The sequence below is a fragment of the Manihot esculenta genome, chromosome 11 (assembly GCF_001659605.2).
Source record: "Manihot esculenta cultivar AM560-2 chromosome 11, M.esculenta_v8, whole genome shotgun sequence".
In the NCBI taxonomy this organism is placed as follows: Eukaryota; Viridiplantae; Streptophyta; class Magnoliopsida; order Malpighiales; family Euphorbiaceae; genus Manihot; species Manihot esculenta.
Window position 1 is genome coordinate 17,809,321 of NC_035171.2, and position 15,677 is coordinate 17,824,997.

A 15,677-nucleotide genomic window follows, 5' to 3' on the forward strand; every position below is an offset into this window, starting at 1 on the left:
AACAATGCTTGACCTAATTTTTCTGATGTCATGTCTGACATAGTCTCGTAGTGTTATGTGGTTCTATGGTCTAACTTCTCCTCTAACCATTGAATTTGCAACTATTGCATTGTTGTTATTTCCATCACCGGCTTCGACAACAACTCTGTTTTTATCCATGTTTGGTTCAATTTTAACACTTTTGCTTTCTCTAACTTTCTTTATGTTCTAACGAGAAGTGTGTTCGATCTCTGGGTCGTACTGCAAAATTTTTGCAATACTCTCATTTCTCATGCACTACTTGTCTAAGAAAAAAGATAAAAATAAAAATTAAAAAAATAAAATAAAATAAAATATCCAAAAATAACAGAGTTTATTATTCTTATATTAATGTTGCCCGTCGTCCCTGGCAACGGTGCCAAAAACTTGATAGATTGTACGTTGTGCAATATCCACAAGTGTATGGAATCATCTCAAGGAATAAAGAGGGGAGTCGAGTATTGTATTCACACAGACTGAAAATTAAATACCAAAATATTTGTAAATCTAATTATTATTTAGACTACGAATTCTGAAGGATGATCGTAAACGTGAAATAAAATAAGAAAATAAAACTAAACAATCAACCAGGCAAAATTCGTGAAACACTTAATATTAAGTACTATGGTACTTTGATTTCATTTGGACCTAATTCAATTGATTTATTTGCCTAATAATTCAATTTTAATTATCAAATCTAGAGCAAATAATCCTAAAGTAATTGACCCTCTCTACTAAGTAAGACCAAATTAATTAACTAAAGATTGTTATCTATCTCCCAATAATTTGATAATTCTCTAATTAATTTTACAAACTCTGTGATTATTTTGTCTAAGACTCTACAAGTCAAATATTTACTTCCAATCCAATAAGTATTTCTGTGATATTCAATTATCAATTCAGTCCTAAAAAGTTCCATTTCAATATTAATGTCAGGATAAAATCATTCAAATATCCCGTAATTACTCAAAAGCATTAATATCAAGAATTGAATAATAGATTGTTAAAAAAAAAAATTCAACTCAAATAAATTAAACAAAACCAATAATCCAAGCTACTTCAAGTTCCCTAGTAAAGGAATTTAGTTGCTCATGTTTCAAGGATTAACAATAAACTGTATTGAGAAATTACCCAAAATCATCCTAAAAGTAATCGTGAATAATAAATGAAGAGAATAAGAGAAGAAAGAAAAACTCTAGATGAATTTCTCCTTCTAGATATTTCAAATCTTCCTCCTTGAGTTCTTTGTGATTTCTGCCGTATCTATGTGTTCAAAAGTGGGCCCAAAAAAATCCTTTAGTCTCTTAGTTATGATTATTTATAATTTTTTGAGACTTCTAATCCATGGCCCTGGTGGAAAACACAGATAATTTGAATTTCTTGCAATAACATAGGGCAGAGCATGTGAAAAATAGTGAAACACGGGGTAGACTATGAAAAATAGGTCTACCGCGTATTTTATACTAGATGATTTGATCTTAAAAACTATTGTCTAGAAACAAACACATGACAAAATGCAAAAAATATGGGGCAGAGATAAAATACAGAGTTGCCCCATATTTTTATCTGTTCCTTCAGAATCCCTCTAAATTATCCCAGATTTCTCTCCAAAGTGTCTCTTTTATTCATTAACTTATTTTTGACCCGTAAAAAATATCAAGTAATAGATTAAAATTAAAAATTTTAAAATTAAACATAAAAATCTAATAGATATAATAAAAATCAGTCAAATTAGGTTAATGTGATTCCAAAACTATATGAGTAAATGTGTAAAATTTTACCCCATAAAGTTTTTAATTTTCAACTTTCTTAAAATAAAGATCGGTTTAGTTTATTTGTTAAAAGAAAATAATAAATTTTAAAAAATAATTTATAATTTTCAAACTATATTTTTTTAATGCTAAACAATCAAGAATGTTATCGAGAATTCTAATATTTCCCCTCTCCCATCCCATTTTTATATTTATAATTATATTATAGAAAAATAATTATCATAATTTTCAAATTTATTTTTTTATAGAATTATAATTTTTTGTGATAATACTAAATTATCAAGAGTAATATTCGCAATTCTGATATTCATTATAGATGATAGATGTAGATGGATAGATATAGGTACATAGAGTATAGATAGAAATCTCTTATTTAAAAGATTATTGTAATAATTTTATAAAATATAAAAATTACAATATTTTTATTTAATATCCGCACAGCTCATTTATTTTTTTTCCCTTTTTTAATAAATTCTTACTGTGTTTCGTTAAATGTTATACATTAATTTATAAGGTTGAAAATAAATCCTCACTAGTGCCAAATGAAAAATATTTTATTGAACTAAAATTTAGGATTTTATTTGTTAATATATATATATATATATAATATCGAAGTTAAAGTAATAGGTGTAATAAAATATTACACGATTAATTTGAATTAGAACTACATTATTAAAATCATAAAAAATAAATTTTTGTAATCATAAAAAATTTATTAATATCAAAATTATGCCTTGTCTGGATGAGAATATTAGACATATTTAATTAATATTTAGTTTAAATATTTTATTATTATAAATATCTCTTATATATTTTAAAAAATATTTATTATTCTTTTAATTATAAAATTTAAGAATTATGCATTTTGAAAATTAATAAAAATTAAAATTAAATCTAGCCGGTTAAATATCTAATTAATACGTACGGCTGGCCTTTTGATAAGTGGAGCTATCATAGCAAATAAAAAAAAAATATACGTGCAGCAGTAAGTAAACAACTTCATAATTTGATGTCCCGTGCTAAAAAGAAAGAAAACGATTAACTCAAGTATTGTTGCACAAATTCTCTGGAAAATAGAAAAAGAAAAAAAATTATATACAGTAATAACCAATTCTGCAAGGCTCATCTCCTTTATAAAATCTGCATCATTTGATAATTAAGCTAAATAATTCAACTCTTCATTTGAGCAGAGCTGAGCTATGTCTACCAATTTACTACTTGTTTCAATTCTCTTGTCCATATTATTATGTGGATTCTTTACCAAGATAACTATCGCATTCTCAATTGAAGAAGCAACCATAGATGAACTTCTGCTGGCATTTAAGCAAAAAATTCTAACCTCCAGACAACTCGTTCAGTTCTACCTCGATCAAATCAGCAGGCTCGATCCGATCCTTCGAGGGGTCATAGAAGTGAACCCTGATTCTCTCGTCCTGGCTGACAAGGCTGACCAAGAGCGTGAGGCTAAGGTTCCAGGAAGTTTGCCTAGTTTGCATGGCATTCCAATCCTGCTCAAGGATAATATAGCAACCGAAGACAAGCTCAACACCACTGCTGGCTCGTATGCGCTGCTCGGCTCAGTCGTGCCCGGTGATGCAGGTGTGGTGGTCAAGTTGAGGAAAGCTGGCGCCATCATATTAGGGAAGGCTAGCATGAGCGAATGGTCTGGTTTTAGATCGAGTTCTTTTGCTGATGGTTTTTGTGAAAGAAAAGGTCAAGGAAAGGTGAGGTCCTTCTTGCATTTCTATTAATTTCCCTATCTGATTTCAATTGCATAATAGATAAATAATAGGATTATGTTTGAATTTGGTTGCAGAATCCTTATGTTCAATCACAAGGGCCTTGTGGGTCAAGTAGCGGATCAGGAATATCAGTGGCAGCCAATATGGTAGCAGTTTCCCTGGGGACAGAGACTGATGGATCCATCTTATGTCCAGCCAGTGTTAACTCTGTTGTGGGTGTCAAACCAACCGTTGGTCTCACTAGTAGAGCTGGAGTCATCCCGATCTCCCCCAGACAGGACACAGTGGGGTAGGCGATGATATTAATATATGCTCCCACCATATTTTAAATATTTTTTTTTTAATTTTAAATTATAGGAATTGCATTGAACATACATATATATTCGGGTGGGTATGAAAATTTTCCACAGATAGAAAATTGTTACATGCATCCAAGTGTATAAATTTATTTATACAACTAAGTAATGAAAAGTTAGAATTTCATATTAATACATGGTTCCATTATATTTTGGATAAAATTTCTTTTAATTTTAAATTACATGTCAGAATTATATTAGACGGATATATATATCAGGAGTGCCTAATAATTTCATAGGCGATGACATGATGCTAAATTTCTCACTATGGAATAACAAACTATTATTTGGTTTAAAGTAGAAACTGTTCCAGTTTGTACCATCGCTTTGACGTTTTTAGAAAGTATTGCATCCTTTGCTGAACTTTGCATTCATATCCTCTGCAGCTAGTCAGGCTATCTATCTACAATGCAGATCTCTTTTATTTAGATTAGTTGAACTTTTAGCATGTTTTTCTTTTTATAGTTTGCATGCAGTAAGTTCTTACTTTAATTCTCTCCTTCAAAGCAATTTGCAGTTATTCTGAATATATATGCACATCGCTGGCTGTGGATTTTATCCTGCGATTTTTTATTGTATGCTTGACAAAGCAATTTTCACATGTTGGATGGAGCAGGCCAATGTGCCGGACAGTAAGAGATGCTGTTTATATTCTTGATGCCATTGTAGGCGTTGATTACGATGATAATGCAACTAAAGCCGCAGCCCAGTTCATTCCACCCAATCACTACAAGCAATTCCTTAATCCTAATGGCCTTAAAGGGAAGCGATTAGGGATAGTCAGGAAACCCTTCTTCGAGTTCTATAATGACAACGGATCTGTTGTTTCTCAAGCTTTCGAGCGCCACCTCAACACACTAAGGTAACAAAATGAAATTACTCTCATGCTTCTAGTTTACGTAATTTTTGATAAGCATATCTTGATGAAACATTTCTGTGACCCAAAAAATAAAAAAGGCAAAAGGGAGCAATTCTGGTAGATCATTTGGAAATTTCCAACATTAGTGTGATCTTAAATCCCGATGCAAGTGGTGAACTAGTTGCATTGTTCGCTGAGTTCAAGCCAGCTTTAAATGCATACCTGAAACAACTAGTGAAATCCCCGGTACGAACCTTAGAAGACATCATTGCCTTCAACAAGAACTTCTCCCTCTTGGTAAGTGAGTGATTTAATTTTATTTCAATGTGCACTCCTAATAGCGGTTGTCGAAACCATAAAAAATAAACCTATTATCGATCAACAAAAATAATTTGTAGATAGTGGCAATAGGGTCGAACCACATGGATTTAATACTAAAGATCTTCCTAATTATAACTCGGACAAGTAAATAACAAAAGTAAATAAAAAGAGGGGGTTTGTTTGAGATGATAGTAGACTATAATGAAAAGAAAGCAATAATTAAAAAGAATGAGTAAATCAATGGGAGAAAAGCTCTAGTTGAAGTATGGATCTATTTCAGTTGTTTAGAATTGATAATTGATTCTTTAATACTCCTATTTATTTCAATAAATTAGTTTATATTGTGGAAGACGCTTCTCACTGCCAAATTCCTCCTTAATTTTAGTTTGACTAGGAAACGTTCGCTAATCAAACACTAGTTAACAAGTTGCCAAGGAACGTCCTTGGAGTTTTTTACTTTTCAACTGTTAACTGCATTAAGACTTAGATAAACCTAATTCTAACATTGCCAATCGCGTGGTCAAGTTTAGATTATGCAACCAAGTGTGCTTGTGTTCAAACAATCTAAGCAATTACGAACCTAAATTATTTAAACTAACAATTTATCACTTATGCAATTAAAAGCAACAGGCCTTAATTGATTCTAATAACAAAGCAATAATAGCATGAAGATCAAGTTGCATAAATATTGAAAAATAGGAGCTTAACAATGGAGTTTTAAATCTCCCAACTTATCACAAAACTGAAATTTCCCAACTTCAACGAGAAAAGAAGATGTTTAGCCACTCATGGTGGACAAAAATACAAAAATAAAGAAGAAAAGTAGGAGAGGAGAGCTGCTGAGTTGCTTGCTGAATTTTTGCAGTAAATTCGATGCCTCCTGCTGGTTTTGTGGCTGTCTCCTTTTATAGGTGAAGAGTCCTAGTCAAATTAGGATTTGGAATCCTACTTGGACTTGGTCTTTTGTAATCTTTTATTCCTTCTTTGCTTTTGTATTTAATCATGAATAAATCTTCTTATTGGAGAAAGTCTTTCTTAGGAGTGACTCTTAGAGATGTCATAGGATTGATCTTATAGTGTTTGAAGTAGGATAGGACTTCAATACTTTTAAAATTTGAATTTTTCCTTTTCCCCGTGTTGCTGTCCTCCTCTGCGTCAGTTTGATTTGGACAGTTGATTTGCCCAAATCGCTTGCCCAGATCATTTCTGTAAGTCAGTCCCAGTTTTCTGCTTCAGCTTCCTACGAGTAATTTGGCCAAATCACTTCGACCCAATCAATTTTTCTGCTTTTTCTGCACTTTTTCTCCAACTTTCCATTTTCTTTCTTTTCTGCAAAACATCACAAAAACATAAATAAGCTGAAAAAATGTGTAATTAAACAGTAATAAAGATAATAAAAATGTGGCTAAATTATGTTTGATCAAATACCCCCACACCTAGCCTTTTGCTTGTTCTCAAGTAATAAATAACTTAGTCAATTAAGCCCCTTTTTCTTTTGAGCCTAAGTACCACTTAATCAGCCTCCCCTAGACTCCTAAATTGAAGCACTACAGTGTAGAGTACATGCACTAAAGTTGTCCTCTCTTTCCTTGTTTCCTCCCACCTGCCATGGCCTAGAGTTTTTTATTTGATCATGCTTTATTCTTTCTTTTTAAGCTTAATGCAATCCCTAAGAGTGACTTGTCCCCTTTTGAAGCATTTTTATTCAGCAGCACTTTTTATTCTTGCCTGAAAAAATCACCAACCTTTTTACGCGAAGGTGCATATTGGTGATACCCATCCCCAGTTACTCAGTTTATCACTTGTTCAAGTGGCTACTAGCTTTGTTCATAGTCTTTGACCATCGAAACTGGTTATGTTTTGTGCTTTTTGATTTTGCTGAGGTTTTTTTTTTCATAACAGTTTGGGCAAATCAGCTCATAGAGAGTTATACTAACTTTTTATTGCATGTATATATATTTTTCCCTTGACCATAGCAAGTGCAAAGATTCAATTTGAGAGAAAAACTTCCTAAGTGAAGGTAACATACTGTAAATGATTCAATTTAGGCTTAAAGGGTTAGAATATTTAATGAGGTCATGAGATAGGAAGCTCTTTTAACTTTGTCATCTATGCTGAGTAGAGCAGAGGCTAAAACAAAATCTGTGCGTGTGCATGTGTGTAAAAGAAATGTGAGTGTGAAAAATTTTTGGTGTGTAAAAGGGTAAAAAATGCAAAAAAAAGTAAAAATATAGTAAAAGATAGTGCAAACAGTGCAAAAATGTTCCCCAGTACCCCCACACCTGGTCTAAACATTGTCCTCAATGTAAAAAATATAAAGAAAAAAGAATAAGAGAGAAAGGGACTTCCTGGCCTGTGGGTGATTTGGTCAGGTGATTTGGGTAAATCACTCGGCCAAATCACTGGCTGTCATGGTCTGTGGGCAGAAAATTGTCCACCAGCAATTGTAGCAGGTGCTCTATGTACTACATCCTGTCTTCGATTCTGGTGAGATGAGCCTCCACCGAATGGTCTTGAGGTGCCTTTTATGTCCTCTAATGTCCACCCTATGGTTTTCTTGTGCTTTCTCAATACTTCTAGGAGGCTTTCTTCTTCTTGTTGGCTCACTATTACTGATAGTGTTTTTCTAACCCCTAAGTAGGCGTATTTGAGGTGCCCTGGTAGAGGTTTCAAATCTAGTGCAGTTGCTGTCTGATCTGGTGCTTGCTGTTTGTTCACTGATTTGGGCAGATTGTCTGTTGCTTGTTCTGGTGATTCGGTCAAATCACCCTTAGTTTTGTCTGTCTGCTCCAGTGATTTGGGCAAGTCAGGATCTGCCTGTTCTTGTGATTTGGTCAAATCCTTCATGGTCAGTGAGGTGCAACACGCTGTCTCCCCTGCATCTGTCTTGGTGCTGCTCGTTTTTTCGTCCATGTCTTCTTGCCTGCATACCGCAGCATTAAGTAAATTATCTTAATCAAAATAAAAAATTTCTTGACTTAAATCATCAATAATATTAAGACCATAAATGAGGGACACATTATTGGGGAATTTCATGGCATCATAGACATTAAACTTAATTACTTCCCCTTCAAATTCCATAGTTAATGTGCCATCATGCACATTAATTTTGGTTCTGGCCGTGCTTAAGAATGGTCTTCCAAGTAGGATGTCCGAGGTGGTGTTGCTTTTCTCCTCCTCCATGTCAATCACATAGAAGTCTGCTGGGAAGACTAGTTGGTCTACTTGTACTAGCACATCTTCAAGGACTCCTTTGGGGTAGATTACAGATCGGTCAGCCAATTGGATCACTATGCCGGTGCCCTTGAGTGTACTTGCATTCAATAAGTTATAAATGGAAAGGAGCATAACGTTAATTTATGCTCCAAGGTCACACATGGCCTTCTTTATCCCCACATTGCCTATTTTGCATGAAATGGCAAACATTCATCTATCCTTGCATTTGGTTGGAAACTTTCTTTGGATGACAGCTGAAACACACTCCCCCACACTTACTTTTTCTCGTTCAGCAAGTTTCCTTCGGTTGGTGCATAGCTCTTTGAGAAATTTGGCATACCTTGGTATTTGTTTGACAACATCAAGTAGAGGTATGTTGATTTCCACCTTGCGAAGTGTCTCAAGTATTTCTTTTTTCTCTTTTTCTTTTTGAGATCTTGCAAATCTTTTGGGAAAGGGGGGAGGTACCTTGAACTTTTCTGCTGGTTGTTGTACTGTTTTCTGCCTTTGACTAGATTCTGCCTGGTCTGTTGATTTGAGCAAATCGATTTTGCTTGGCTGTCTTGTCTGTCCACTGATTGGGTCTGCAGTTTGGGCAAATCGATGCCCCTGATCACTTTCCGGCAGTTTCTCCTCAGCAACCTATTTCTGTATTTGGGCAGATCGCTACTCACCCTTGCTGTCTTGAAGCTCTTTCCCACTCCTTAGTGTAATGGCACTAACATTCTGCCTTGGATTGATTTCAGTTTGGGAGGGTAGATTTCCTTGTGATTCAAGCTTACTCATTGAAGTGGCCATTTGACTCATTTGCTGCTCAAGGTTTTGCACCAAATTCGCTAAGGATTTCACGATCTCTTCAAGGAGAGTGTTGGACTTTTGAGGTGCTGCTCGGGCTGGATTTCTTTGTTGATAGCTTGGATATTGATTGGCCATTACATAACTGAAGTTCGGATGGTCCCTCCAACCAAGGTTGTAGGTGTTCGAATAGGGATCATACCTCCTTTGCCCATTAAATCCTCCTACTTGCTGGTCCTCTTCTTGAAGGGAGGGACATAGGTCAGTAGGGTGGCTCATGTTTGCACATATTCCACATGGCTTGGGTTGCTGAATTTGCTGGACTTGTTGGGCTTGACCCACAACTAGGCTACGGACGGCATTAGTGAGATCAGAAATTTGGGATGCTAAAGTGGATGTACTCACCTCATTCACCCTTCTTGGTGGCTGTTCTTGATCTCCAAATTGCTGTGAAGCTGCCGCCATAGTAGAAATTAAGTTCCTTATGGCTTGAGATGGCTTATCTTCAATTGATCCTCCACACGCTGCGTTAATAAATTTTCTTTCTAAAGATAGCAGATCTCCATAGAAATATTTAATGAGAGATTTGTCAGAAATATCATGCTGAGGGTAGCTTGTGCACAACCTTTTGAACCTCTCCCAATACTCATATAAGCCTTCAGAATGCTTTTGCCTTATACCACTTATTTCTCGACGGATGCCAATGGCTTTTGATGTTTGAAAGAATTTGCTCAAGAATGCTCTTACCATACCAGCCCATGATGTGATGGACCCGGGTGGCAGTACTGAATAGCCAATCTTTGGCATAGTCATCAAGGGAAAAAGGGAAGGCTCTAAGTTTAACATGCTCTTTTGAAATACCTTGGGGTCTCATGGTTGAGCACACAATGTGGAATTCCTTCAAATGCTTGTGAGGGTACTCATTTTCTAGGCTTCTAAATTTGGGAAGGAGATAGATTAGGACTGTCTTCAATTCAAAGGGTGCTATTAATGGGGGATAGGCAATGCATAATGGTGCTTGATCTCCTGCTGGTATAGCTAGCTCGCGAAGTGTCATCTTTCGTGGCTGTGGTGCACGGATGGGCATGTTTTCAGCTTCAACTTCAACTTCTTCATATGCAGCAGGTGGTTTTGCCATTGTTTGATTCTCTGCAGCAACCTGGAATTCTATTTCTAGTTCAAATGCAGCAGTAGCAGGTGCGACAGTTGCTGTAGTAGTTGATGCAATAAATTCTGCAGCAGGGGCAGTAGCAACTTTATCAAATGGCTCAGCAGTAGATCGAATGGCAGACACCAGATTCGTTGCTGTTGCTGATGAAGATGGTTTGGAGGCTTGGTTCCTCAAGTTTGCTTGCTTCCTCAAGCTCTTTGCGGTGCGTTCTATCTCCGGATCGTAAAGAAGAGTGTCTTTACAGCTAGCCCTGGTCATAAAGGGAAAATTCGTTAGTTTAAATCAAATCACCGGCAACGGCGCCAATTTTTTATAGCGATTGTCAAAACCGTAAAAAATAAACCTATTATCAATCAACAAAAAGAATTTGTAGATAGTGGCAATAGGGTCAAACCATAGGGATTTGACACTAAAGATCTTTCTAATTATGACTTGGACAAGTAAATAACAAAAGTAAATAAAAAGAGGGGGGTTTGTTTGAGATGATAGTAGACTATAATTAAAAGAAAGTAATAATTAAAAAGAATGAGTAAATCAATGGGAGAAAAGCTCTAGTTGAAGTATGGATCTATTTCAATTGTTTAGAATTGATCATTGATCCTTTAATACTCCTATTTATTTCAATAAATTAGTTTAGGTTGTGGAAGACGCTTCTCACAGCCAAATTCCTCATTAGTTTTAGTTTGACTAGGAAACGTTCGCTAATCAAACACTAGTTAACAAGTTGCCAAGGAACGTCCTTGGAGTTTTTTACTTTTCAACTATTAACTGCATTAAGACTTAGAGAAACCTAATTATAACCTTGCCAACCGCGTGGTCAAGTTTAGATTATGCAACCAAGTGTGCTTGTGTTCAAACAATCTAAGTAATTACGGACCTAAATTATTTAAACTAACAATTTATCACTTATGCAATTAAAAGTAACAGGCCTTAATTGATTCTAATAACAAAGCAATAATAGCATGAAGATCAAGTTGCATAAATATTGAAAAATAGGAGTTTAACAATGGAGTTTTAAATCTCCCAATTCATCACAAAACTGAAATTTTCCAACTTCAACTAGAAAAGAAGATGTTTAGCCACTCATAGTGGACAAAAATACAAAAATAAAGAAGAAAAGTAGAAGAGGAGAGCTGCTGAGTTGCTTGCTGAATTTCTGCAGTAAATTCGATGCCTCCTACTGGTTTTGTGGCTGTCTACTTTTATAGGTGAAGAGTCCTAGTCCAATTAGGATTTGGAATCCTAATTTGACTTGGTCTTTTGTAGTCTTTTATTCATTCTTTGCTTTTGTATTTAATCATGAATAAATCTTCTTCTTGGAGAAAGTTTTTCTTAGGAGTGACTCTTGGAGATGTCATAGAATTGATATTGTAGTGTTTGAAGTAGGATAGAACTTTAATGCTTTTGAAATTTGAATTTTTCCTTTTTCCCGCACTACTGTCCTCCTCTGCGTCAGTTTGATTTGGGCAGTTGATTTGCTCAAATCGCTTGCCCAGATCATTTCTGCAAGTCAGTCCCAGTTTTCTGCTTCAATTTTCTGCTTCAGTTTCCTGCGAGTGATTTGGTCAAATCACTTCGATCCAATCGATTTTCCAGCTTTTTCTACACTTTTTCTCTAACTTTCCATTTTCTTCCTTTTCTGCAAAAACATCACAAAAATATAAATTAAGCTGAAAAAATGTGTAATTAAACAGTAATAAAAATAATAAAAATGTAGCTAAATTATATTTGATCAACTCCTTAGGAGATCACACAATGATTGATTTCTTTCATGGAAAAAACTTACTTAAAACCCATTTAACATGGACCCAAAATTTGTGGATTCCTCCATAAAAAGTTCACATGGAACCACATCATGGATCTAATCCATGATGAATCACGTTGATCTAAGAATTTACCTCCTTTCAATGGTTGTGCAGGATCAAGACCTGTTGTTAATGGCTGAGTCCATGGAAGGAGCAGACGAACAGCTGAAGGTAGCAGTGGAAAATCTGAACAAACTTTCAAGAAATGGATTGGAGAAATTGGTGAGGGAGCATAATCTAGATGCCCTAGTGGCTCCTTATGATATGGAAAGGAGCTCAAGTATCTCAAGAGTTCTTGCAATTGGAGGATATCCAGGAATCACTGTCCCCGCTGGGTATGACACTAGGGGGTTGCCCTTTGGCATCTGCTTTGGAGGATTAAAGGGTACAGAGCCAAAACTAATAGAGATTGCTTATGGCTTTGAGCAGGCCACTAAGATAAGGAAGCCTCCTGTAGTTCATTAGAACTCAAGGATTTAGAGTAAAGTTTCCAAGTATCTTCAGCTCTATATATATATATATATATATATATATATATATATATGTGTGTGTGTGTGTGTGTGTCACCATTTCTTGCACAGTCTATTTTGATTAAAGCTCAAACTCGAAATTCTACAATTCTGTAAAAGACTTCAATCTATAATTTTTTTTTTCCAACTTGAAAAGAATATATAGAAAATTATTGAATATTTTCAAGTCTTTCATCCTCTGCTTAAAATTTAGTGTCCTCCCACTAATTGGTAAAGAAATAGATATAATATGCAACTAAACTGTTTTTTACATTTATTTTATTTTGAATAAATTATACGTTGATCTCTAAATTTTAACATAATTAATGGATCCGTTTTTATATTTTTAAAACTGAAAATTTAAATTTTTATATTTTCAATCCTTTTAAAAAAAGTAATCTTTTTTTCATTAGTTACCGTTATATGAGTTAAAATATTTTTTTATTCTCTTTTTAAGTTCATGTCAACTAGAATTCCAATTCTTATTAAACACTTTAGTCCTTATTATCATTTCATAATATATTTCAATCCAATGAGCAAATCAAACAAATATTAAACACTTTAGTTCCTCTAATTATTAGATAATACACTTCAATTCTGATAATATCAATATCATAAATTAACTACAATCTAGATTATTAAATTTAATATTTGTATCCTTCAATTATTATTCATTAAAACACTTTAATTCTCGATGACACTTAGACTACCGAATATGAAGATGATTTAAAACATGAAATTTAAATTAATTGAAAAAAATATTTTCACAAATGTAAAAAACATGAAATCAATTAATATCAAATATTAGATCGGATATTTAATGATTCAATATAATTAGAGTAAATAATTCTAAATAACTTTTTTTTTTTTGAAATAGGGGTTGGGGGAGTCGAACCTTAGACCTCTCAAGGTTACAAGGATGCACTTTCCACCAGGCTAAGCCTCGGAGTGCAAATAATTCTAAATAATTAACTCCATTGTTGTGTGACCAGATTAATTAACTAAAAGTTATCACAAATTCCCAATGATATTTCTCTAATTAATTTTTCAAATATATAATTTTTCAAAACTCCACAAGCTAAATTTTTATTACCAATTCAATTAATATTAAGAACAAACAATAAGGAAGTCAAGTGTGAAGTTCATACGAGATGAAAACTTGTATGGAAAAGGGTTCTTCGCACCCTTGATATATAAACAAGTATAAATCACATTCTCTGATATTTAATTCTCTATTTAAATATAAAACGTTTCATTTTCAGTATTAATTTTAGAATAAAATTATTTATACTCGATAAATATACTGAAAAATATTAATCTCGAAAATTAAATAATAGCCTCAGTAAATAAAATCAACTTAAATAAATTAAATAGAAATTACATCCAACCTACGCTAAGTTCTCTAGTAAAAGAAATTTAGGTACTCATAGTAAATAATTTAAGAACAAATTTCATTGAAAATTTTTTTAAAATCATCCTAAAATAATTTTAAAAAATAAAATAAAAGGATAAGGAAAGAGAATAAAAACTCTATAGTGATTCCTTCTTCCAGATCTTCAAATATTCAAATCTTCCTCCTTAACTCTCGCGATCTTTGTAATGTAGAGATATAAAAAAGTAGCAAAAAGATGTCCCAACTCTGAAAACTAATATATTTATACACTGAGACTCTCCATTCATTGCCTTAGACATTCCGGGAAAAATGTATTTATTTATGAAAATATAGACATAATGCAAAAACACTGGACAAACATGGATTACACGTAGCTGCCCCATTTTTTTTTTGTTTCTTTGCGGCACTTTTTTTTTTAATTTTAATCATTAAAATACGGGAAAAATATCAAAACACAGAGCAAACTCAATTACACGGCCTATACTATATTCTTCTTTATTTCTTGCAAAAATATTATGAAATCGTCTAAGTCTTGTCTAAATCTCCTCTAACCGTAACTAGTTTGTGCCTTTGACTAATTTTAACATATAGAAATAATGAAAACAAAGAAAAACATCAATTAAAAATATTAAATTGAAATTTCACAATTAAATATAAAATATTTAATAAACAAAAGAAAATTAAATGGATATGATTATAAAAATATATAAATTAAATTATCATCACATCGAATCTTATAGTTTAAAAATAAATTTACTTTTTCATATTTTTGTCCATTCACCCGCTTTTGACCTAACATTTTAAATGAATGAAATGATTGATTTTCTAACGGATTGAAATATAAAAATTTAAATATTTAATTTAGAAAATACAAAAATTGATCGTTAATTACATTAAAATTTAAAAATTAAAATATAATTTATATTTTTTTCAAATTTGCCGTATGCTCTTTAGTTTTACTAAAATTACAATTTAATTTCTATTTTTTAATTAAAAGCAATTTAATTCCAAAAAGTTTGCTTTTTAAACAAAAGAGTTATTGTGTTATAATTTATTTTTAGACTATAACAATATATTCCTTGGGGCTACTATACAGTACATTAATGGAGGTAAGCCTATCCACCTGTGATGTATAGGTAAGCATTACCCTATCCCATGTATTGTATAAGTGTTTCAATATTGTAATAATTTGATCATTAAATTTTTATCACCTCTTCAATTTATGATTGACTGATGATGAAATTGATAGGACAATCTTTTATATATAAAAAAAATAATACATAGACATATAAATATACAATAAAATAAAATAAATAAATATTAAAAATAAATAAATTATTCACCCATTTTTAAATTTTAACATAATTAACTTATTGATTTTTACAAATTATTAATTTTTCTATCTAAAATTCTACTAATCAATCGATAAATATAAGATAAATATTTTAAATATTTAAAATACTCTTATACATGTTTAAAATATAGATAAAGCACTTAATTTTGAATAAACTACACTTTAGCATTTAGCATTTGAATTTTAACGTAATTAATGAATTAATTTTTATATTTTAAAAATTAAACAATTAAATCTCTCTATATTCAGTCCGTTCAATTTTATATATTATATATGTTCATTCAAAGTCTATGAGTAGTAAAACTTCTGAAAATATAATTTTCTTTCTAAAATACTCTTTATAAAAATTTATAATATATTTAAAAT

The 15,677-nt window shown here is 32.7% G+C and overlaps 1 protein-coding gene across 2 annotated transcripts; it reads left to right on the top strand.

The window, feature by feature from the left end:
- Positions 1-2,919: 2,919 nt before the first annotated feature.
- LOC110607593 (probable amidase At4g34880) lies at positions 2,920-12,749 on the top strand. Of its 2 annotated transcripts, none has more exons than XM_043961618.1 (5): positions 2,920-3,514; positions 3,607-3,821; positions 4,406-4,750; positions 4,846-5,044; positions 12,170-12,749. In XM_043961618.1, the coding sequence occupies exons 1-5, from the start codon at positions 2,990-2,992 to the stop codon at positions 12,518-12,520; spliced, it is 1,635 nt and encodes a 544-aa protein (XP_043817553.1). In that variant the 5' UTR covers positions 2,920-2,989; the 3' UTR covers positions 12,521-12,749. The 2 variants fall into 2 exon arrangements, with proteins under 2 accessions (XP_043817553.1, XP_021602432.1); XM_021746740.2 differs by having other exon boundaries at positions 2,922-3,514; positions 4,505-4,750.
- Positions 12,750-15,677: the final 2,928 nt, after the last annotated feature.